At 44.0% G+C, this 25,176-nt stretch overlaps 2 protein-coding genes across 2 annotated transcripts in view; both read left to right on the forward strand.

Moving 5' to 3' along the window:
• LOC118941082 (interleukin-18 receptor 1) lies at positions 1–19,301 on the forward strand. Its single transcript, XM_036951589.2, has 12 exons — positions 1–686; positions 955–1,009; positions 1,448–1,703; positions 1,918–2,101; positions 4,585–4,753; positions 5,998–6,063; positions 11,537–11,663; positions 11,747–11,871; positions 12,450–12,599; positions 13,202–13,354; positions 15,624–15,808; positions 16,580–19,301. Exons 2-12 carry the CDS (start codon positions 958–960, stop codon positions 16,760–16,762), a joined length of 1,650 nt encoding a protein of 549 aa, XP_036807484.2. The 5' UTR covers positions 1–686; positions 955–957; the 3' UTR covers positions 16,763–19,301.
• The window catches only part of LOC118965334 (interleukin-18 receptor accessory protein), a 16,314-nt gene continuing 9,833 nt past the window's right edge, over positions 18,696–25,176 (forward strand). Inside the window, exons 1-5 of the mRNA XM_090207305.1 lie at positions 18,696–19,973; positions 20,138–20,399; positions 21,369–21,531; positions 22,810–22,987; positions 23,197–23,262. Coding sequence (XP_090063431.1) covers positions 19,868–19,973; positions 20,138–20,399; positions 21,369–21,531; positions 22,810–22,987; positions 23,197–23,262 — 775 coding nt within the window. The 5' untranslated portion in view covers positions 18,696–19,867. The remainder of the gene's footprint in view (positions 19,974–20,137; positions 20,400–21,368; positions 21,532–22,809; positions 22,988–23,196; positions 23,263–25,176) is intronic.

The raw sequence follows: 25,176 nt of genomic DNA on the forward strand, positions 1-25,176 counted from the left end.
ATGCAAGTTTTGGCGAAACTGCTGGTAGAGTTGAAAATGCGATGCAAACACATTGAACTCTAGATTTTATTCGGTACCTGCACATTTGAAGGAAAAACAACATTTTGTGTGCACTACGTCATCACATGCAGATTTTTTTTAATCCTAAACAAGTCAGTTTAGTGGAAACACCACTGGTGGGGAAGTGCGCATATTTTCAATATTATCATGAAAATCTGTCGCCAATTAGACGTACACCTAGCTAGTGTCGCGGTCTGCTCTCCTCACACACAGAAAGAAGGTGGCCCTAGATACGCCGGGATTTTCTGGGAAACCACAAGTATTATGTAACGCCTTGTCAAGTCTTTATATAGCACCTGCGATGGCACTAGAATCACAAAGTTTCACTTTGACATCTTCCAGTCAATAGGCTAAGTCTTCATCAGTGGATAGATAGCATGCAACTAGGCCACTCAACGGAGTCACGAGCTTTATTCACTCGGTCCATTTCACTATAGATTATAGGAGGAGTCATGTGAAATATAATATATGAAAATGGACATTCCAGTTCATACCGAGAACGAAACTGCTATTCTAAAGTTTAAAGGGAAGTAGCCTAGAACAGAAAGCATTACCTCAGTTTCTGTTTAATGGTCTGCGAAAATACACAATATAATCTTGGAATTTACCTCTACACTCACAGCTGAGTAAGTTATTAATTCCTTTACTGAATGTTATTGTATTGTAGGTTATTCTTATTCTATCTATAGTCGTGCAGCTTTCTATAACATAATACCATTATGCTGATCTGTTAGTACCTGTTTATAATTTAACTTTCATGAAATGTTCGCTTAAGTTTCTCTGCTGTCATTTTTTTCAATATATTTTTTAAGACTTGCGGTTCTGGGGGCTTTTCACCAATTGACTTTCTCTCTCTGTGTGTTTGTCTGTGTGTTTGTCTGTGTGTGAATTAAGAACATGGTGAAGATGACCCCACTGTTTATGTTCCTCGTACTCTCTGCAACCAAAGGTCTGTTAGAATGAGCAGGTCACAACATGTATTATAAGTAACACATGATGAGTATCCTGCTCTAGAAACTGCTGATAACCAACCAAAAAGACCATTCATACAACAAACCTTTCATCGCTAATTGTTGTACTATTGAGCACCCCCATAGCAATTTTAATGTTGGTGTAAAATGTTTATTTGTACCATATAAAATATTTGTACAGCACATTTAGGCTACCCTACATAGTGCACTACTCTTGACCATAGCCCAACGGGGAGCCCCGATCTAAAGTAGTGCACTATATATATAGGGAATAGGGTGCCATGGACCCTGGTCTAGTGAACTATATATAGGGAATAGGGTGCCATGGACCCTGGTCAAAAGTAGTGCACTATATAGGGAATAAGGTGCCCTCCGTCCTCCACTGAGACGGTCTATCTTGGATGTTCTTCCCACAGAGCTGTTCAGAGGAGGCTGTGCGTTATGTGACTCTCCTTCACATGAGCCTGTTGGTGTCCGGGAGGGAGAGATGGCAGTGCTACAGTGCCCACTGCCCACCATGGCAGGGCACATGGAGGGGAACCTGACCCTGGCATGGAGCAACCACTCTGGGCCTGGGGAGCTTCAGGAGCCTGCGGTGTGGATGTCTGACGACACTCTCGTCATCCTGAGGGTCTCTCCCAACCATCAGGGGTCCTACTCCTGCTCACTACTGTAAGTGTCTGTCTCTTACAAATCTAGTTGGCCTTTTATTGTCCGTTTTATCAATCATACTTTTGTTCTTTAATTGTTTTCTCCTTCCCTCTGATGTATTTTATGCGCCATTCTGTTCATGCGTTGATTCATTGACTGATTGAATGGTTGATGATGTGATTGATTGATTGATTGGTTGATTAATGGTCATATCTCTCTCTCTGGACTGTTTCAGCAACGCCAGTGGCCAGCCCCTGAGTACAGCGTGGTTTAACATCACAGTGTTCTCTGGCCAGTGTTACACAGATATGACTGTGTATCCAGTCACGTGCTATCTGAGACAGTCCTGTGAAAAGTTAACCTGCACGTCAGTCAGCGTCCCACAAAACTTCACAAAACATAATTATACGTGGTACAAGGTATGACCTCTTCTTTTCTTTACCCCCCCCCCCCCCCTCCCCCCAGCAGATGACAAAGTAGTTGTAAATATCCACTGATGTTGAGTTTCCACTAGTTCTAGTTCTTCTTACTTGCCTTTGGCTAAAACTAAAGACATGCGTCATTACATGTGCTTGAAGAGGTGAGTTTTCCCTCTAGCCGTTGGCAAGGTGCTATTGAATAGTCTGTAGATTTTTTTTCCACGAGACCAAAAGCCACAGGGTATTTCCCTGTTATATCATGTTTTTCCCCATGCCTGAGTGGGTGTCCTAGCTAGCACAGGGACCAGCATCAACGTTTTAGTTCACCAGTCATGGATGGTGCAGCAAAACTCTCACAACTCTCTGTTTTGTGATTAGCATCAATAGACACTGGCATTGTATTACCTGTTTATTACCAGTTGATTACCAGGTGATTACCAGGTGATTGATTACCTGTTTATTAATCACATTTATTTATAAAGTCCTTTTTACATCAGCAGATGTGACAAAGTGCTTATACAGAAACCAAGTCTAAAACCCCAAGCAGCAAGCAATGCAAATGTAGAAGCATGGTGGCTAGGAAAAACTCCCTGTGTATTATGTGTCTTACCTATTGTATTATGTGTCTTACCTTACCTAATCTTACCTTACTTATTGCCTGTTTATTACCTGTTATTGCCTGTTTATTACCTGTTATTACCTGTTATTGCCTGTTATTACCTGTTATTGTCTGTTATTACCTGTTAGTGTCTGTTTATTACCTGCTATTGCCTGTTTATTACCTGTTATTGCCTGTTTATTACCTGTTATTGCCTGTTATTACCTGTTATTGCCTGTTATTACCTGTTATTGCCTGTATTACCTGTTATTGCCTCTTATTGCCTGTATATTATCTGTGTCTTACCTGTTATTACCTGTTATTACCTGTTATTGCCTGTATATTATCTGTGTCTTACCTGTTATTGTCTGTTTATGACCTGATATTGCCTGTTTATTGCCTGTTATTACCTGTTATTGCCTGTTATTACCTGTTATTGCCTCTTATTGCCTGTATATTATCTGTGTCTTACCTGTTATTGCCTGTTTATTACCTGTTATTGCCTGTTTATTACCTGTTATTACCTGTTATTGCCTGTTATTACCTGTTATTGCCTGTTTATTACCTGTTATTACCTGTTATTGCCTGTTATTACCTGTTATTGTCTGTTATTACCTGTTAGTGTCTGTTTATTACCTGCTATTGCCTGTTTATTACCTGTTATTGCCTGTTTATTACCTGTTATTGCCTGTTATTACCTGTTATTGCCTGTTATTACCTGTTATTGCCTGTTATTACTTGTTATTGCCTGTTATTGCCTGTTTATTATCTGTGTATTACCTGTTATTACCTGTTATTGCCTGTATATTATCTGTGTCTTACCTGTTATTGCCTGTTTATTACCTGTGTATTATATGTGTCTTACCTGATATTACCTGTTATTACCTGTTATTGCCTGTGTATTATGTGTCTTACCTGATATTGCCTGTTTATTACCTGCTATTGCCAGTTATTGCCTGTTTATTACCTGTTATTGCCTGTTATTGCCTGTTTATTACCTGTTATTACCAGTTATTGCCTGTTTATTACCTGTTATTACCTGTTATTGCCTGTTATTGCCTGTTATTACCTGTTATTGCCTGTTATTGCCTGTATATTATCTGTGTCTTACCTGTTATTGCCTGTTTATTACCTGTGTATTATATGTGTCTTACCTGATATTACCTGTTTATTACCTGTGTATTATATGTGTCTTACCTGATATTACCTGTTATTACCTGTTATTGCCTGTTTATTATCTGTGTATTACCTGTTATTACCTGTTATTGCCTGTGTATTATGTGTCTTACCTGATATTACCTGTTTATTACCTGTGTATTATATGTGTCTTACCTGATATTACCTGTTATTACCTGCTATTGCCAGTTATTGCCTGTTTATTACCTGTTATTGCCTGTGTATTATATGTGTCTTACCTGATATTACCTGTTATTACCTGTTATTGCCTGTTTATTATCTGTGTATTACCTATTATTACCTGTTATTGCCTGTGTATTATGTGTCTTACCTGATATTGCCTGTTTATTGCCTGTTATTGCCTGTTATTGCCTGTTTATTACCTGATATTACCTGTTATTACCTGTTATTGCCTGTTTATTACCTGTTATTACCAGTTATTGCCTGTTTATTACCTGTTATTACCTGTTATTGCCTGTTATTACCTGTTATTACGCGTTATTGCCTGTTATTGCCTGGTATTACCTGTTATTACCTGTTTATTACCTGTGTATTATATGTGTATTATATGTGTCTTACCTGTTATTACCTGTTATTATCTGTTATTACCTGTTATTGCCTGTGTATTATCTGTGTCATACCTGTTATTGTCTGTGTATTCCCTGTGTATTACCTGTGTATTACCTGTGTCTTGATTAATGCATTGTAGAACTGTGACACAGAGTTACCCTCTGACTTTGGCGATGGATACCTGACGAGTGCTTCTGAAATTGACAATGGTTACTATACCTGCACTTCATACTACACATACAACTCAAACCTCCATGATGGACAGGTGTTTACCCTGTCCAGAACCACGGGGCGGACAGTTGAAGAAGGTAAGAAGTTACTGGACATTACTGGATATCAGGGTTGGGATACATTTTTACATTTCAGTCAAATTCAGAAAGTAAATCCAATTCAAATTTGAAATGTTTATTAATTGAAAAGAATTGAAGAGAATTAGAATTTCAGTGTACTTCCTGAATCGACTGGAATTGAAATAGAATTGACCCCAATCCTGCTGTATGGTTTTGGAGCTTCTGACCTTTTGCAAAGATACCTTGAAATGTATTTGTCAATTAAGATGTATTTCATGTTTGGTGGATCTGAACCTGGGTTACAGGGGAAGGCTAAAGACAATGCAAGGATCTGTAACTTATGTCCATGTTGATGCTTTATTCTGTTCAAAACTATTTATAGAAATAGTTTCCTTTTAACTACCTTCATGTTTGTGTTTCAGCTACATTCATATTTCTGTTTCAGCTACAGTGATATTTGGTATTAGGTGCAGTGATATTTGGTATTAGGTGCAGTGATATTTCTGTTTCAGCTACAGTGATATTTGGTATTAGGTGCAGTGATATTTGGTATTAGGTGCAGTGATATTTGGTACTAGGTGCAGTGATATTTATGTTTCAGCTACAGTGATATTTCTGTTTCAGCTACAGTGATATTTGGTATTAGGTGCAGTGATATTTATGTTTCAGCTACAGTGATATTTGGTATTAGGTGCAGTGATATTTGGTATTAGGTGCAGTGATATTTGGTATTAGGTGCAGTGATATTTATGTTTCAGCTACAGTGATATTTCTGTTTCAGCTACAGTGATATTTGGTATTAGGTGCAGTGATATTTATGTTTCAGCTACAGTGATATTTCTGTTTCAGCTACAGGGATATTTGGTATTAGGTGCAGTGATATTTCTGTTTCAGCTACAGTGATATTTGGTATTAGGTGCAGTGATATTTCTGTTTCAGCTACAGTGATATTTGGTATTAGGTGCAGTGATATTTATGTTTCAGCTACAGTGATATTTCTGTTTCAGCTACAGTGATATTTGGTATTAGGTGCAGTGATATTTATGTTTCAGCTACAGTGATATTTCTGTTTCAGCTACAGTGATATTTGGTATTAGGTACAGTGATATTTCTGTTTCAGCTACAGTGATATTTCTGTTTCAGCTACAGTGATATTTCTGTTTCAGCTACAGTGATATTTGAGTTTTAACTACAGTAATATTTGAGTTTTGACTACAGTGATATTTGAGTTTTGAATACAGTGATATTATTGTATTGTACAGGAAGTTCCCCGGTTATGCCAAAGATCATCGAACCTCGGGATGGGGAGGTTATTGAAGTAGATATGGGTGAGTTCCTCTCTACCTATCTGTATGGGTGTCAATTAGTGTCTTTACTGTCACGTGTGTGTGAATGTGTGTGCAGGGTTGGGGAGTAACAGATTACATGGAAGAGATTACAAAAAAACATTGTAACTGTAATCTATTACTTTACCAGCAAAACAATATTGTAATCAGATTACAGATACTTTTGAAAAACTAGATGATTACTTCGAGGATTACTTTTAAATTCAGAAAGGATGTTTGCGAAAACAAATATTTTATTTATTTATTTATTTTATTTCACCTTTATTTAACCAGGTAGGCTAGTTGAGAACAAGTTCTCATTTACAACTGTGATTCTGGCCAAGATAAAGCTTAGCAATTCGACACATACAACAACACAGAGTTACATATGGAATAAACAAAACATACAGTCAATAATACAGTAGAACAAAAGAAAACAAAAAGTCTATATACAGTGAGTGCAAATGAGGTAAGTTAAGGAAATAAATAGGCCATGGTGGTGAAGTAATTACATTATAGCAATTAAACACTGGAATGGTAGATGTGCAGAAGATGAATGTGCAAGTAGAGATACTGGGGTGCAAAGGAGCCAAATAAATAAATACCAGTATGGGGAGGAGGTAGGTAGATAGATGGGCTGTTTACAGATGAGCTATGTACAGGTGCAGTGATCTGTGAGCTGCTCTGACAGCTGGTGCTTAAAGCTAGTGAAGGAGATGTGAGTCTCCAGCTTCAGGGATTTTTGCAATTCATTCCAGTCATGGGCAGCAGAGAACTGGAAGGAAAGACAACCAAAGGAGGAACTGGCTTTGGGGGTGACCAGTGAGATATACCTCCTGGAGCGCGTGCTATGAGTGGGTGCAGCTATGGTGAGCTGAGATAAGGCGGGGCTTTACCTTGCAGAGACTTGTAGATAACCTGTAGCCAGTGGGTTTGGCGAGTATGAAGCGAGGGCCAACCAAGGTCGCAATGGTGGGTAGTGTATGGGGCTTTGGTGACAAAACGGATGGCACTGTGATAGACTGCATCCAGTTTGTTGAGTAGAGTGTTGGAGGCTATTTTATAGATGACATCACCGAAGTCGAGGATCGGTAGGATGTCAGTTTTACGAGGGTATGTTTGGCAGCATGAGTGAAGGATGCTTTGTTGCGATATAGGAAGCCGATTCTAGATTTAATTTTGGATTGGAGATGCTTAATGTGAGTTTGGAAGGAGAGTTTACAGTCTAACCAGACACCTAGGTATTTGTAGTTGTCCACGTATTCTAAGTCAGAGCCGTCCAGAGTAGTGATGCTGGACGGGCGAGCAGGTGCGGGCAGCGATCGGTTGAAGAGCATGCATTTAGTTTTACTTGCATTTAAGAGCAGTTGGAGGCCACGGAAGGAGAGTTGTATGGCATTGAAGCTCATCTGGAGGGTTGTTAACACAGTGTCCAAAGAGGGGCCAGAAGTATACAGAATGATGTCGTCTGCGTAGAGGTGTATCAGAGAATCACCAGCAGCAAGAGCAACATCATTGATGTATACAGAGAAGAGAGTCGGCCCGAGGATTGAACCCTGTGGCACCCCCATAGAGACTGCCAGAGGTCTGGACAACAGGCGCTCCGATTTGAGTTTGAGTTTATTTGATTTTTACAGGGCACATTAATCAACGTTTCAGTAAAAGTGCCAGTTTTAGCCAGCCGGCTAATTTTCAACCGCAGTCCCTGGGCAGGTTATTAAAAACAATTACAATATTCATAAAAGCAACAAAGTGTTTCCACACTTCACAAGCTACAGACAACAGACAACATGGATGCGGCAACACACAGCTAGGGACCATGATCACAAATCTGATTGACCTTTAGCCATGTATTCATACATTTTGTGAAAGTGTGATAGGTGGTGCAGTTATGTGTGTCTGATGGCAGTGTATTCCAGACATGGGAAGCTCTCACAGAGAAAGCAGATTTACTAAAGGTGCTTTTCCTTAACGGAACTATACAGTCACCTCTCATGGCAGACTTTGTGGATCTGCTGCCATTTGTTTGGGTTTTCTGTTTAACAAAAATACTGAGTGGAGGGGAGCCAGGCCATTTAGGCTCTTGAATACAAGACATGCGTCAGTGTACTGCACAAGATTTTCCCAACTCAGGAGCTCATGCTTTCTGAGGATGTAACAGTGATGATGGCTATTGGGCTTCCTCTCAAGCACTTTGAGAGCCTGTTTGCAGACAGGCTGAATAGGCTTTAATGTTGTACAGCAAGCTTGGGCCCAACTAGTCAAGCAGTATGTTAAGTGGGGGAGTATCATAGATTTTAAGTACAGTTTTGCTACCTCTGTAGTCAAACAATTTAGTATAAATCGGATATTAGCTAGGTTGAATTTGGTTATCTGAATAACCTTTTTCACATGCTTTTTAAAAGAGAGGTTGGAATCAAGTATGATGCCAAGGTACTTAAAATCAGATACCACCTGGAGCTTCTCCCCTGACCTCTTTGTAAAGGACATGCAAACAGTTTTTTTCACATTGAGATGGAAACACGAGTCACTGAGCCACTTTGTAACCTGGACCATTACAGTAGTGAGTTCTTGTGCAGCTTGTTGTTTGCTCTTTACATGCACATATATCACTGTATCATCTCTATACATTTGAACTTCAGACCCAGTACAGACAGAAGGCAGATCATTAATGTACAGGCTGAACATAATTGCGTTTTCAAAATAGTTTAATTCACTCTTAGGTATTCTTAGTTGATCCGGCTTTCTAACAGTAGAGAGGTTAAACCTGCTCTTAGACAGCTTTCTGGCTATAAGTGTCAGATTATGATCAGATAGCCCAGTATTTAGTCACTCTCTCTGGTTTATTACTGAGCACCAAATCAATCTGTGTTTTAGAGCAACAAGTCACCCTGGTTGGCCCTTTAACTAGCTGTGTAAGGTCAAAGGTATTAGTGACCTGTTTGAGGGTTTTCCGACAAGACTTGTCTTCATAAATAATTTTAAAATCTCCCATTAAGATGACCTCTTTCCCAAAATCACATTCCCTAAGCATGTTATTAAACTGATCAAAAAACACACTTTTGGTGGAAGGTGGCCTATACATTCCAATAAGGGTGACACACTGAACTCTGTCTGAGAAGTAGTTGGTAAACCAGGCGAGGCAATCATTTCAGAAACCAAGGCTGTCGAGTTTGCCAATAAGAATGTGGTGATTGACAGAGTCGAAAGCCTTGGCCAGGTCGATGAATATGGCTGCACAGTAATGTCTCTTATCGATGGCGGTTATGATGTCATTTAGAACCTTGAGCGTGGCTGAGGTGCACCCATGACCAGCTCTGAAACCAGATTGCATAGGGGAGAATGTACGGTGGGATTCTAAATGGTCAGTAATCTGTTTGTTGACTTGGCTTTCGAAGACCTTAGAAAGACAGGGTAGGATAGATAGTCTGTAGCAGTTTGGGTCTACAGTGTCACCCCCTTTGAAGAGGGGGATGACCGTGGCAGCTTTCCAATCTTTGGGGATCTCAAGACGATACAAAAGAGAGGTTGAACAGGCTAGTAATAGGGGTTGCAACAATTTCGGCAGATAATTGTAGAAAGAGAGGGTCCAGATTGTCTAGCCCGGCTGATTTGTAGGGGTCCAGATTTTGCAGCTCTTTCAGAACATCAGCTGACTGGATTTGGGTGAAGAAGAAATTGTGGGGGCTTTGGCGGGTTGCTGTGGAGGGTGCCGGGCAGTTGACCGGGGTAGGGGTAGCCAGGTGGAAAGCATGGCCAGCCGTAGAGTAATGCTTATTGAAATTCTCAATTATAGTGGATATATCGGTGGAGACAGTGTGTCCTAGCCTCAGAGCAGTGGGCAGCTGGGAGGAGTTGCTCTTATTCTCCATGGACTTTACAGTGTCCCAGAAGTTTTTGAGTTAGTACTACAGGATGCAAATTTCTGTCTGAAAAAGCTAGCCTTAGCTTTTCTAACTGCCTGTGTATATTTGTTCCTAACTTCCCTGAAAAGTTGCATATCACAGGGGCTATTCGATGCTAATGCAGAACGCCATAGGATGTTTTTGTGCTGGTCAAGGGCAGACAGGTCTGAAGTGAACCAAAGACTATATCTATTCCTAGTTCTAAATTTTTTGAATGGGGCATGCTTATTTAAGATGGTGAGGAAGGCACATTTAAAGAATAGCCAGGCATCATCTACTGACGGGATGAGGTCAATGTCATTCCAGGATATCCTGGCCAGGTCGATTAGAAAGGCCTACTCGCAGAAGTGTTTTAGGGAGCGTTTGACAGTGATGAGGGCTGGTCGTTTGGTCGCAGACCCATTACGGATGCAGGCAATGAGGCAGTGATCGCTGAGATCTTGATCGAAAACAGCAGAGGTGTATTTAGAGGGTGAGTTAGTTAGGATGACATCTATGAGGGTGGCCGTGTTTACGGGTTTGTAGTTGTACCTGGTAGGTTCATTGATCATTTGTGTGAGAGGGCATCAAGCTTGGATTGTAGGATGGCCGGGGTGTTAAGCATGTCCCAGTTTAGGTCACCTAGTAGCACAGCTGGGGGCAGAGGGAGGTCTATAGAAAGTGGCAACAGTGAGAGACTTGTTTCTGGAAAGGTGAATTTTTTGTTAAAGCTCGAATTGTTTGGGTACAGACTTGGATAGTAATACAGAACTCTGCAGGCTATCTTTGCAGTAGATTGCAACACCGCCCCCTTTGGCAGTTCAATCTTGGTGGAAAATGTTATAGTTAGCTTTGGAGATTTCAGGGTTTTTGATGGTTTTCCTAAGCCAGGATTCAGACACGACTAAGACATCCGGGTTGGCAGAGTGTGCTAAAGCAGTGAGTAATCAGATTTAGGGAGTAGGCTTCTAATGTTAACATGCATGCAATCAAGGCTATTACGGTTACAGAAATCAACAAATGAGAGCACCTGGGGAGTGGGAGTGGAGCTAGGCACTGCAGGTCCTGGATTAACCTCTACATCACCAGAGGAACAGAGGAAAAGTAGGATAAGGGTACGGCTAAATGCTATAAGAACTGGCCGTCTAGCACGTTCGGAACAGAGAGGAAAAGGAGCAGGTGCCTGGGCACGATAACATAGATTCAAGGCATAGTGTACAGACAAAGGTAAGGTAGGATTTGAGTACATTGGAGGTAAACCTAGGGATTGAGTAATGATGAGAGAGATATAGTCTCCAGAGACGTTTAAACCAGGTGATGTCATCGCATATGTATTAGGTGGAACAACATGGTTGGTTAAGGGATATTGAGCAGGGCTAGAGGCTCTACAGTGAAATAGGACAGTAGTGGCCAGCTATCATATTTATTGCCAGCTATCATATATTTGTTGATGTAAAGAGCGTGGGGCCTAGGATTGAGCCTTGGGGTACTCCTTTGGTGACAGGGAGTGGCTGAGGCTGTCTGACTTTATATATGGCACTCTATGAGAGGTAGCTAGCAAAGTGTTAGTGAATGTTATGTGTTTTCTCCAGGATCTACTGTGGTGGTGGTCTGCAGGGCTGTCCTGTCCTCTGAATTTGACAATGTATACTGGATGGAAAACAGATCTTTTGTGGAGAAGAACCAGAAGACCCTACCAGTATTTTATAACGTTTCACAGTGAGTACACTCACTACAGAACAGACCTGGGTTCAAATACTATTTAAAATCACTTAACATAACACACTTGACTGTTTCTCCAGAGAGAATGACCAGGCATCACTGGTGATCAGTCAGGTGTCAGAGGAGCAGCTGAGGAACACATACACCTGTCAACTGGATTATTCATCTGGGAACGACAAGGTCTCCATCACCTTCAAACAGAAGAGTAAGTCAAGCAGCCTCTTAAAGGGACATCTTAGCTTTCCAATCATCTAAAATATTACAGAGTCTTCCTTTATCAAACTCTAATGGTCATTTCACAGAACCCTCTCTTCTGCTCTTAGGTTACCATGACATTTAATCAAGAAGATATTATCTCTTCTGCTTTTAGGTTACTATGACATTTAATCAAGAAGATATTATTATCTATTCTGCTCTTAGGTTCCATGACATTTAATCAAGAAGATATTATTATCTATTCTGCTCTTAGGTTACCATGACATTTAAGCAAGAATATATGATCTATTCTGCTCTTCGGTTACCATGACATTTAACCAAGAAGATATTATCTCTCCTGCTCTTAGGTTACCATGACATTTAATCAAGAATATATTATGATCACTTCTGTGTGAAATGATGATGATTTTCTGTGATATTTTTTTCTCTCCAGTTTCTCTTTCTGCTGTACAGTAACAGCGGTTTGATATAACCAGGTTTATGTATGTATGTGTGTGTGTGTGTGTGTGTGTGTGTGTGTGTGTGTGTGTGTGTGTGTGTGTGTGTGTATTTCATGTCACCCTTTAGGTCCACCGCAGTTCCACTTCCTGGTGCTGGGTATAGTGGGGGTCTTTGTCGTAACGGTGGTGGTGGTGACTGTTGTCTATGTCAAGCTGAAGGTGGACATCATTCTATTTCTCAGAGATGATCTGGGTTGGCATCATCACAACGTCTCTGGTGAGAATAACACCTAACACCAAACATGCCAATGTCTCATGCAAACAGTCTCGTTGTAGATCGTGTTTCACCACATGATTTGGATTAATTGTGTTAGTTTCAAATGGGATGTGTAACAACACCTATGTACTGTGTTATAATGCCTATGTCCTGTGTTATAATGCTTATCTGCTGTGTTATAATGCCTATGTGCTGTGTTATAATGCCTATGTACTGTGTTATAATCCCTATGTGCTGTGTTATAATGCCTGTGCTGTGTTATAATGCCTATCTGCTGTGTTATAATGCCTATGTACTGTGTTATAATGCCTATGTACTGTGTTATAATCCCTATGTGCTGTGTTATAATGCCTATGTGCTGTGTTATAATGCCTATGTGCTGTGTTATAATGCCTATCTGCTGTGTTATAATGCCTATCCGCTGTGTTATAATGCCTATCTGCTGTGTTATAATGCCTATCTGCTGTGTTATAATGACTATGTCCTGTGTTATAATGTCTATGTGCTGCGTTATAATGCCTATGTCCTGTTTTATAATGCCTATGTGCTGTGTTATAATGCCTATGTTCTGTGTTATAACTTGCCTGAATGGTGTGTTTCAGATGGGAAGCGTTACGATGCCTTTGTGTTGTGTTATAAGAGTGACACAGAGTCAGATGTCAGTGAGGAGGACAGGCGTCAGGTGGAGGAGGTGCTGGAGGAGGAGTATGGTTACAGCCTGTGTCTCTACGACCGTGACGTGCTCCCTGGGGAGGGTGAGTCAGTCCACTGTCCTCACATTTCTCCTCATACTGGTGTGTGTGTGTGTGTGTGTGTGTGTGTGTGTGTGTGTGTGTGTGTGTGTGTGTGTGTGTGTGTGTGTGTGTTTGTGTATGCACTGTTCTCCTACCTCTACCTGTGCCTCTACCTGTTCATCTACCTGTTCCTCTTCCTCTACCTGTGCCTCTACCTCTACCTGTTCTTCTACCTCTACCTGTTCATCTACCTGTTCATCTACCTGTTCCTCTTCCTCTACCTGTTCATCTAACTCTACCTGTTCATCTACCTCTACATGTTCCTCTACCTCTACCTGTACCTGTATTCGTTCCTTTTCCTGTTCCTGAACTTGTTCCTCCACCTCTACATGTTCCTCTACCTGTACCTGTTCTTGTTCCTGTACCTGTTCTTCTTCCTGTACCTGTTCCTGTTCCTGTTCTTGTTCCTGTATCCATTCCTGTTCTTATTCTTACACCTGTTCCTGTATCCGTTCCTGTTCTTATTCTTGTACCTGTTCCTGTACCTGTTCTTGTTCCGTTCCTGTTCTTGTTTCTGTATCTGTTCCTGCACTCCTGTTCCTGTTCCTGTTCCTCTTCTTGTTTCTGTACCTGTTTCTCTACCTGTACCAGTTCCCATATCCATTCCCGTACCTGTTCCCGTTCCAGTTCCTGTACGTGTACCCGTACCCGTTTTTCTTCCTATTCCTGTATCCGTACCTGTTCCTGTACATGTTCTTATTCCTGTTCAGGTTCCTGTTCCTGTACAGGTTCCTGTTCCTGTATCTGTTCCTGTACCTGTTCCTGTTCCTGTACCCGTTACTGTTCCTGTACCCGTTCCTGTACCTGTTCAGGTTCCTGTTCCTGTATCTGTTCCTGTACCTGTTCCTGTACCCGTTCCCGTTCCTGTACCTGTTCCTGTACCTGTTCCTGTTCCTGTACAGGTTCCTGTATCTGTTCCTGTACCTGTTCCTGTACCCGTTCCTGTTCCTGTACCCGTTCCTGTACCTGTTCCTGTACCCGTTCCTGTACCCGTTCCCATTCCCATTTTTGTTCCCGTTCCTGAACCTGTTCCCGTTCCTGTATCTGTTCCTGCTCCTGTACCTGTTCCTATACCTGTTCCTGTACCTGTTCCTGTTCCTGTACCTGTTCCTGTATCTGTTCCTGTACCTGTTCCTGTACCTTTTCCTGCACCTGTTTCTGTATCTGTTCCTGTACCTGTTCCTGTATCTGTTCCTGTATCTGTTCCTGTTCCTGTATCTGTTCCTTTTTCTGTACCTGTTCCTGTATCTGTTCCTGTCCCGTTCCTGTTCCTGTATCTGTTCCTGTACCTGTTCCTGTATCTGTTCCTGTATCTGTTCCTTTTCCCGTTCCTGTTCCTGTACCCGTTCCTGTTCCTGTACCCGTTCCTGTACCTGTTCCTGTACCCGTTCCTGTACCCGTTCCCATTCCCATTTTTGTTCCCGTTCCTGAACCTGTTCCCGTTCCTGTATCTGTTCCTGCTCCTGTACCTGTTCCTGTACCTGTTCCTGTACCTGTTCCTGTTCCTGTACCTGTTCCTGTATCTGTTCCTGTACCTGTTCCTGTACCTTTTCCTGCACCTGTTTCTGTATCTGTTCCTGTACCTGTTCCTGTATCTGTTCCTGTATCTGTTCCTGTTCCTGTATCTGTTCCTTTTTCTGTACCTGTTCCTGTATCTGTTCCTGTCCCGTTCCTGTTCCTGTATCTGTTCCTGTACCTGTTCCTGTATCTGTTCCTGTATCTGTTCCTTTTCCCGTTCCTGTACCTGTTCCTGTATCTGTTCCTGTACCCGTTCCTGTTCCTGTACCCGTTCCTGTTTCTGTTCCTGTATCTGTTCCTGTATCTGTTCCTGTACCTGTTCCTGTATCTGTTCCTGTATCTGTTCCTGTACCCGTTCCTGTATCTGTTCCTGTACCTGTATCTGTTACTGTTCCTGTACCTGTATCTGTTCCTGTTCCTGTATCTGTTCCTGTTCATGTATCTGTTCCTGTATATGTTCCTGTATCTGTTCCTGTTCCTGTATCTGTTCCTGTATCTGTATCTGTTCCTGTTCCTGTTCCTGTATCTGTTCCTGTACCTGTATCTGTTCCTGTTCCTGTATCTGTACCTGTATCTGTTCCTGTTCCTGTTCCTGTATCTGTTCCTGTACCCGTTCCTGTTCTTGTACCTGTATCTGTTCCTGTTCCTGTATCTGTTCCTGTGCCTCTGTTCCTGTATCTGTATCAGTAAAGTATGTGCTCTGTGTTTCCAGCGGTGGCTGAGGCGGTGCTGGGGTGTATAGAGCAGAGCCGGAGACTGATCCTGGTGCCCAGCAGTCTGGGGCTGAACCCAGGGCAGGACAGCCAGTATAGTCTACTCACTGGGCTCCATGCTGCACTGGTGGAACGGCAGACCTGGCTAATCCTCATCCAGACAGAGTCAGCCCCAGACAGCCAGGTAGTTATGCCTAAGGACGAGTTCTGCCTATGGACGACAGTTTGCTTTGAGGGTGTGTCCCAAATGGCACCCTATTCCCTATATAGTGTTTTAGGCCCTGGTCTAAAGTAGTGCACTATAAAGGGAATAGGGTGCCATTTGGGATGATTCGTTGGTGAATGTGCGCTGTCCCTGTCAAATCAATTTCCCAAATTAACAGGTAGACCTGGAGCTGATGCCATGCTGTCTTTCTAACTAAATAAACAGGTAGACCTGGAGCTGATGCCATGCTGTCTATCTAACTAAATAAACAGGTAGACCTGGAGCTGATGCCATGCTGTCTATCTAACTAAATAAACAGGTAGACCTGGAGCTGATGCCATGCTGTCTATCTAACTAAATAAACAGGTAGACATGGAGCTGATGCCATGCTGTCTTTCTGTTTCAATTCCATTTCCTTTAAAACGCACAACTGCTTCTACTTATTTTCGAACTGCTTTCCAAAGCTGACTAGAAACATTATTTTTCCACTTTTGCAATTGGTTGTGCATGTTTGTCTTCAGTGCTTTTTCGAGATTCTATTTTGTAATGAAAAGCGCTACATAAGTTCAATTAGTAATTGTAACCTTAACACAACACCTAGTGATCTTGTTCAAGGGGTTTGGATCTCTTGGTGTAACAACTAAGGTGTTGGGTTGGTAGTCGGTGGACCTCCGTTCAAGTCCCGGTCGGGGCTACCCCCCCCCCCCCCCCAAAAGAACATTTCACTACATTATTCTGTAAACGTTTTAGGTGGATCTGAAGCTGGACTCCCTCCCTGAGGCCATGCGGCTGCTGGCCCAGTCAGGACACACCGTCACCTGGAGGGGCTCCCACTCCAAACCCCTGTCCTCAGCCTTCTGGAAGGAGCTGCGCTACCGTATGCCTGCCATGACCAGACGGCGCCCCCCGAAGGACGAGAGGACCATTCTGTGATTATATAGGCTCCAGGGCAGGGTTTGGGTTCAGTCAATTCACAAAGTAAACTCAAATTCAAATTATATAATGGCATCTATTTTCAATTATCTTCACCCCAACCCTGCTCCGGGGTGAAGATGAGTGAAATAAATGCATCTAATGTGATTAATGTGCCATTTTTAACTGTAAGAGTGAAATAGCTTAAAAAGCAGCTTTTCTGTGTTGGAATGGTGTGGGCTTACCCCAGCATCAGAATGGTGTGGGCTTACCCCAGCATCAGAATGGTGTGGGCTTACCCCAGCAACAGAATGGGGTGGGCTTACCCCAGCATCAGAATGGTGTGGGCTTACCCCAGCATCAGAATGGTGTGGGATTACCCCAGCATCAGAATGGTGTGGGCTTACCCCAGCATCAGAATGGTGTGGGCTTACCCCAGCAACAGAATGGTGTGGGCTTACCCCAGCAACAGAATGGTGTGGGCTTACCCCCAGCATCAGAATGGTGTGGGCTTACCCCAGCAACAGAATGGTGTGGGCTTACCCCCAGCATCAGAATGGTGTGGGATTACCCCAGCATCAGAATGGTGTGGGCTTACCCCCAGCATCAGAATGGTGTGGGCTTACCCCAGCATCAGAATGGTGTGGGCTTACCCCAGCAACAGAATGGTGTGGGCTTACCCCAGCAACAGAATGGTGTGGGCTTACCCCCAGCATCAGAATGGTGTGGGCTTACCCCAGCAACAGAATGGTGTGGGCTTACCCCAGCATCAGAATGGTGTGGGCGTATACCGGTCATTAAAAATATTAATGCGACTAGACCGCTGATTGGCCAGCTCGGCCAATGAGCCAACATTACATCATGTTCTATGAGGAAATAGCAAGAAGTGTATTTGAGATATAAGTTTGAGGTGGTTTTTTTTTGTGTGTTTTGTTTTCTCAAATGTATGCATTGGCCACAAATATGAGTATAGGACATTACTTGAGTTAATGGATTTTCACTGGACAGCTACTTTAAGACCCATTGACTCTGCTTGTCTAGTAGACAGAATAATTGTCTTTCTCGCTCTACCTGTTTCTCTACCTGTTTCTCTACCTGTTTCTCTACCTGTTTCTCTACCTGTTTCTCTACTTGTTTCTCTACCTGTTTCTCTCTGTTACCAGTCGGGGGCCAGACCCCCCCCCCCTTTAAGAGATTCAAGGAAAGCCCACCCACAGCAGCAGGTCACACCTCAGTGTAGTCACGTACACTCCCAACAAAACACGAGACAGAAATGACATTGAGAAGAAATGCATGCATTCCTTGGCCCTGGTATTTCACAGGGCTGCTGTGTGTAGTAGTCTGCTATGGTAATAATCCCAATAGAATCACCAAGTACATTGACATGAACCAGGAAGTTGACCTGGTGAACAACAGTAAACAGAATGTCCAGACAGGATATGTAGATGAAGAATGGGCTCATAATCCACATAGTATGAGTAGATGGGATTGTGACATGTGTTGATGAAGAATGGGCTCATAATCCACATAGTATGAGTAGATGGGATTGTGACATGTGTTGATGAAGAATGGGCTCATAATCCACATAGTATGAGTAGATGGGATTGTGACATGTGTTGATGAAGAATGGGCTCATAATCCACATAGTATGAGTAGATGGGATTGTGACATGTGTTGATGAAGAATGGGCTCATAATCCACATAGTATGAGTAGATGGGATTGTGACATGTGTTGATGAAGAATGGGCTCATAATCCACATAGTATGAGTAGATGGGATTGTGACATGTGTTGATGAAGAATGGGCTCATAATCCACATAGTATGAGTAGATGGGATTGTGACGTGTGTTGATGAAGAATGGGCTCATAATCCACAAGGTATGAGTAGATGGGATTGTGACATGTGTTGATGAAGAATGGGCTCATAATCCACATAGTATGAGTAGATGGGATTGTGACATGTGTTGATGAAGAATGGGCTCATAATCCACATAGTATGAGTAGATGGGATTGTGACATGTGTTGATGAAGTCCTATGACTGATTACATTTGTCTTGTTTTGTGTTAATGTACGTGGTGTTGTAGTTCTGTTTTATCGAGACAGTATTAATTATTAAGCCTTCATTTGGGCATTTAAGCCTGGACATACAAAGTCCTTAGGGTCTATGGGACCTGGTCTAAAGTAATGGACTATATGGGACACAGCCTCACTGATTCTGTCTAAAGTAATGGACTATATGGGACACAGCATCACTGATTCTGTCTAAAGTAGTGGACTATATGGGACACAGCCTCACTGATTCTGTCTAAAGTAGTGGACTATATGGGACACAGCCTCACTGATTCTGTCTAAAGATGTCAAACCAAGTCTTGAGAGGCTGTGCCAAAGCCTGTATCATTCATTACAGAACACATCTGTCCACCCTACTCTGTTTGCAATGTATTGGTCTATAGACTCACCACTGTTCAGTGTTACTAAGGTATTGGTCTATAGACTCACCACTGTTCAGTGTTACTAATGTATTGGAACTGTGCTTCAATAAATGTTTTTGACTTGTAACACAGCTGCCTTCTCTTACATCACAGATCAGCCTGGCATACTTACACATTTCACACTCCGTCTACCCACACCCACAGATGCACAGAATCCCAAAGATGGTGTGAAACTTCTAGAGAAGTAGAGCTCTCTGCATCTAACCAGGAAATGGACGTTGACACAGGAAACTGGTGGTCATGTTTTCTCATGGTGCATCTCTGAGGGAAGCCAGTATCAGATATGATTGGTTTCCAACCGTCTAAGAGGCAAGCTGCACAGACTAGTGGCTAAAGGAGAACAGAGCAGTGGAACGCAGGGAAACTAGTTCAGATGAGTCCCTTTTCATTTACTAGGAAAGGAAGGGACTGACAGTTATTTATCTGGTTTTAGAGTGGTGAAAGAGATTCTGTTTCCAGGAACCCCAGATCCTTGTGACAGTTAGGACACGCAGTGGTGGGTTTGATATTGGAATGAAGGAAGTGGTGGGTTTGATATCGGAATGAATGAAGTGGTGGGTTTGATATCGGAATGAATGAAGTGGTGGGTTTGATATTGGAATGAAGGAAGTGGTGGGTTTGATATTGGAATGAATGAAGTGGTACGGAGTGATGCACCCTGGACCGTCACTGGCTTTAGCAATCATCGCATGTTTTCTGCAGAGATACTTCTGTGAAAGTCTCTGGGACAAGGAAGAAGGTACTTATCTTTATTATCAAACAATTGTATAAAACAACATTTATAGATTTTTACCAGGTAGATATTCCATGTGCATGTAGACATATCATATGCCTTCAGTATTAATTGCATTATACGTACATCTGTGTGGAATGAGAGATGTCTTTCTTGTGTGACACGTGTAGGTTTGAAGCCAGGCTCAGAGACGTACGGCTACAAAGCTTTCTCTGGGGAGGGGTTTGTCATGCAATGTACCAAACCACAGTCCGCCGGCCTCTGTGAGCGCCTCTACAACATCACAGCCAGCTCTGAGGAAGCTGATTGGTCGAAGGCCGAGGGGGAAACCAACAGAGACAGAGATGACGGGGCCGTGACAGGAAGGGGGAACGCGCTCTGGTTCTCTACCGTTACTGCAAAGGACTCTGGGAAGTACACATGCCACACAGGGTAGGTAGTCTGTTGACGGTCTTTGGGTAGGCCCCTCTCTCTGTTTCACAGGATAGGTCACCTGTATTGACTCTGTTTGGGTAGGCCCCTCTCTCTGTTTCACAGGGTAGGTAGTCTGTATTGACTCTGTTTGGGTAGGCCCCTCTCTCTCTTTCACAGGGTAGGTCACCTGTATTGACTCTGTTTGGGTAGGCCCCTCTCTCTGTTTCCACAGGGTAGGTAGTCTGTATTGACTCTGTTTGGGTAGGCCCCTCTCTCTGTTTTCCACAGGGTAGGCAGTCTGTATTGACTCTGTTTGGGTAGGCCCCTCTCTCTGTTTCACAGGGTAGGCAGTCTGTATTGACTCTGTTTGGGTAGGCCCCTCTCTCTGTTTTCCACAGGGTAGGTAGTCTGTATTGACTCTGTTTGGGTAGGCCCCTCTCTCTGTTTTCCACAGGGTAGGCAGTCTGTATTGACTCTGTTTGGGTAGGCCCCTCTCTCTGTTTCCACAGGGTAGGCAGTCTGTATTGACTCTGTTTGGGCAGGCCCCTCTCTCTGTTTCCACAGGGTAGGCAGTCTGTATTGACTCTGTTTGGGTAGGCCCCTCTCTCTGTTTTCCACAGGGTAGGTAGTCTGTATTGACTCTGTTTGGGTAGGCCCCTCTCTCTCTGTTTCCACAGGGTAGGCAGTCTGTATTGACTCTGTTTGGGTAGGCCCCTCTCTCTGTTTCCTGCCCTTTGATCAGAAGAAGTGAGAGAAGCTTTGGTGGAATGGACGGATGAAGTGAAGTAGTGTAACTCTCCAAAACATTGCCACGTCATTACATGAATTCTCTTCAGGACCAAAACTCCTTTACAAAGACAGTACACATGCGGTTACTTAATTTGAACCGTTTGCCTGGGTTTGATTTTGAAAAACAGTTTGCCTATATTTTTTTGACCTTTCCAAGACACAATGTGTGAATTTGAATGTGTGTTGTTATTATCACAGTGGTATGGTGATCCACGTCTATGTGGAGGTGCTGGAGAGGGCCAGCCTGGGGTGCAGGGACACAGAGGAGAACAGAGTCACTCTGGTTCTGGGCAAAGGTGGCAGGATCCCATGCCCTGGGATCAAATGTCGGACACAGAGGTCAGAGGTCACATGGTACAAGGTGATTATTCCAGCAGATTTTTGGATGGATGAATGGATGGATGGTTGGATGGTTGGGTGGATCGATGGATGGTTGGTTGGATGGTTGTGGGTGGGTTTGTGGGTGGGTGGGTGGGTGAGTGGATGGGTGGGTGGGTGGGTGGGTGGGTGGGTTGGTGGATGGATGGATGGGTGGGTGGGAGGTTGGGTGGGTGGGTGTAGGTGGGTGGTTGGTTGGTTGGGTGGGTAGGTGTGTAGGTGTGTAGGTGGGTGGTTGGGTAGGTGTGTAGGTGGGTGGTTGGTTGGTTGGGTGGGTGGGTGGGTGTGTAGGTGGGTGGGTGGGTGGTTGGTTGGGTAGGTGTGTAGGTGGGTGGGTGGGTGGGAGGTTGGGTGGGTGGGTGTGTAGGTGTGTAGGTGGGTAGGTGGGTGGGTGTGTAGGTGGGTGGTTGGTTGGTTGGTTGGGTGGGTGTGTAGGTGTGTAGGTGCGTGGGTGGGTGGTTGGTTGGGTGGGTGTGTAGGTGGGTAGGTGGGTAGGTGTGTAGGTGGGTGGTTGGGTGGGTAGGTGGGTAGGTGGGTAGGTGGGTTGGTAGGTGTGTAGGTGATTGGGTGTGTAGGTGGGTGGTTGGTTGGGTAGGTGGGTAGGTGGTTGGGTGTGTAGGTGGGTGGTTGGTTGGGTAGGTGGGTGTGTAAGTGGGTAGGTGGTTGGGTAGGTGGGTAGGTGGGTGGTTGGTTGGGTGGGTGTGTAAGTGGGTAGGTGGTTGGGTAGGTGGGTGTGTAGGTGGGTGTGTAGGTGGTTGGTTGGGTGGGTGTGTAGGTGGGTAGGTGGGTGGTTGGTTGGTTGGTTGGGTAGGTGTGTAGGTGGGTGTGTAGGTGGGTAGGTGGGTGGTTGGTTGGGTAGGTGTGTAGGTGGTTGGTTGGGTGGGTGTGTAGGTGGGTAGGTGGGTGGTTGGTTGGTTGGTTGGGTAGGTGTGTAGGTGGGTAGGTGGGTGGTTGGTTGGTTGGTTGGGTAGGTGTGTAGGTGGGTAGTATATTGATGGACTGCAGGTTTTACCTGATGTTTGTTTCTCTTCAGAATGTAATTATGGTATCATTACACTGCATCTAAGACTTTACACAAACTCCTAACCTTTAGTAAACACAAGTACAAGCCTTACACACCCATGTGACCGGTTACACACCTGCTCACCTGTGACAGGTCAACACATGCATGGAATAAATAGACGAACGTACAAAGAAATGAACAAACGACTGAACAGGCAAACAAGTGAATAATGGCTTTACATCATGGGTTTCTCTGCAGGATGCCAGGCCTGTGTGTGAGATACAGGATAAGAGGACTATCTCTGTGGTAGACAGGTATACTCTTCTGCTGGGCACTGTCTATGTGAGTGATGCTACAGTGTATTTCTGTGACTACACCTACGAAGAAAACGGGATCCCCTGGACAGTCAGGAGATCTGTTAACGTCTCGGTCATACGTAAGTACGGGAGGACTGTTGCTGCAGGCTCTGTCTCCCAACACACACGCCAAGATGAACGCACGCCCATACACACACCACACAAGAGCGTTCAGATGAACGCACACCCATACACACACCACACAAGCACGCACTTACGAATCGCACACACATGCTCGTACACATACTGTACACACACATTCTAGTAAATGTCACTTTTACCTCCACAGCTGCTGACACCAAAGACCCTCCACAGATCACTTATCCCCATGGCAACGAGGAGGGCGTGGAGCTGGGTGAGTGCAGAGCCTGAGGTTGAATGATTGATTTGATGATGGCAGGTGTATAGAGTAGGATCACTGTGTTTCACCAGTTTATGGCTTCGTCCTAAATGGCATCTTATTCCCTATATAGGGCACTACTTTAGACCAGAGCCCTATGGGGTAGTGCACTACTTTAGACCAGAGCCCTATGGGGTAGTGCACTACTTTAGACCAGAGCCCTATGGGGTAGTGCACTACTTTAGACCAGAGACCTATGGGGTAGTGCACTACTTTAGACCAGAGCCCTATGGGGTAGTGCACTACTTTAGACCAGAGCCCTATGGGGTAGTGCACTACTTTAGACCAGAGCCCTATGGGGTAGTGCACTACTTTAGACCAGATCCCTATGGGGTAGTGCACTACTTTAGACCAGATCCCTATGGGGTAGTGCACTACTTTAGACCAGAGCCCTATGGGGTAGTGCACTACTTTAGACCAGAGCCCTATGGGGTAGTGCACTACTTTAGACCAGAGCCCTATGGGGTAGTGCACTACTTTAGACCAGAGCCCTATGTGGTAGTGCACTACTTTAGACCAGAGACCTATGGGGTAGTGCACTACTTTAGACCAGAGACCTATGGGGTAGTGCACTACTTTAGACCAGAGACCTATGGGGTAGTGCACTACTTTAGACCAGAGACCTATGGGGTAGTGCACTACTTTAGACCAGAGCCCTATGGGGTAGTGCACTACTTTAGACCAGAGCCCTATGGGGTAGTGCACTACTTTAGACCAGAGCCCTATGGGGTAGTGCACTACTTTAGACCAGATCCCTATGTGGTAGTGCACTACTTTAGACCAGAGCCCTATGGGGTAGTGCACTACTTTAGACCAGAGACCTATGGGGTAGTGCACTACTTTAGACCAGATCCCTATGGGGTAGTGCACTACTTTAGACCAGAGACCTATGGGGTAGTGCACTACTTTAGACCAGAGCCCTATGGGGTAGTGCACTACTTTAGACCAGATCCCTATGGGGTAGTGCACTACTTTAGACCCGAGCCCTATGGGGTAGTGCACTACTTTAGACCAGAGCCCTATGGGGTAGTGCACTACTTTAGACCAGAGACATATGGGGTAGTGCACTACTTTAGACTAGAGCCCTATGGGGTAGTGCACTACTTTAGACCAGAGCCCTATGGGGTAGTGCACTACTTTAGACCAGAGCCCTATGGGGTAGTGCACTACTTTAGACCAGAGACCTATGGGGTAGTGCACTACTTTAGACCAGAGACCTATGGGGTAGTGCACTACTTTAGACCAGAGACCTATGGGGTAGTGCACTACTTTAGACCAGAGCCCTATGGGGTAGTGCACTACTTTAGACCAGAGCCCTATGGGGTAGTGCACTACTTTAGACCAGAGACCTATGGGGTAGTGCACTACTTTAGACCAGAGACCTATGGGGTAGTGCACTACTTTAGACCAGATACCTATGGGGTAGTGCACTACTTTAGACCAGATACCTATGGGGTAGTGCACTACTTTAGACCAGAGCCCTATGTGGTAGTGCACTACTTTAGACCAGAGCCCTATGGGGTAGTGCACTACTTTAGACCCGAGCCCTATGGGGTAGTGCACTACTTTAGACCAGATCCCTATGGGGTAGTGCACTACTTTAGACCAGAGCCCTATGGGGTAGTGCACTACTTTAGACCAGAGCCCTATGGGGTAGTGCACTACTTTAGACCAGATCCCTATGGGGTAGTGCACTACTTTAGACCCGAGCCCTATGGGGTAGTGCACTACTTTAGACCAGATCCCTATGGGGTAGTGCACTACTTTAGACCAGAGCCCTATGGGGTAGTGCACTACTTTAGACCAGAGCCCTATGGGGTAGTGCACTACTTTAGACCAGAGCCCTATGTGGTAGTGCACTACTTTAGA

Source organism: Oncorhynchus mykiss, chromosome 18 (assembly GCF_057628025.1).
Source record: "Oncorhynchus mykiss isolate SJ-2025 chromosome 18, ASM5762802v1, whole genome shotgun sequence".
Taxonomy (NCBI): Eukaryota; Metazoa; Chordata; class Actinopteri; order Salmoniformes; family Salmonidae; genus Oncorhynchus; species Oncorhynchus mykiss.

What these genes read in the sequence shown, in the direction of transcription:
- LOC118941082 (XM_036951589.2), top strand. Translation starts at nt 958, where the DNA reads ATGGTGAAGATGACCCCACTGTTTATGTTCCTCGTACTCTCTGCAACC. An exon ending in CGTACTCTCTGCAACCAAAG is followed by an intron (nt 1,010 to 1,447) that starts GTCTGTTAGAAT and finishes TTCTTCCCACAG; the next exon opens with AGCTGTTCAGAGGAGGCTGT. An exon ending in TGACGTGCTCCCTGGGGAGG is followed by an intron (nt 13,355 to 15,623) that starts GTGAGTCAGTCC and finishes CTGTGTTTCCAG; the next exon opens with CGGTGGCTGAGGCGGTGCTG.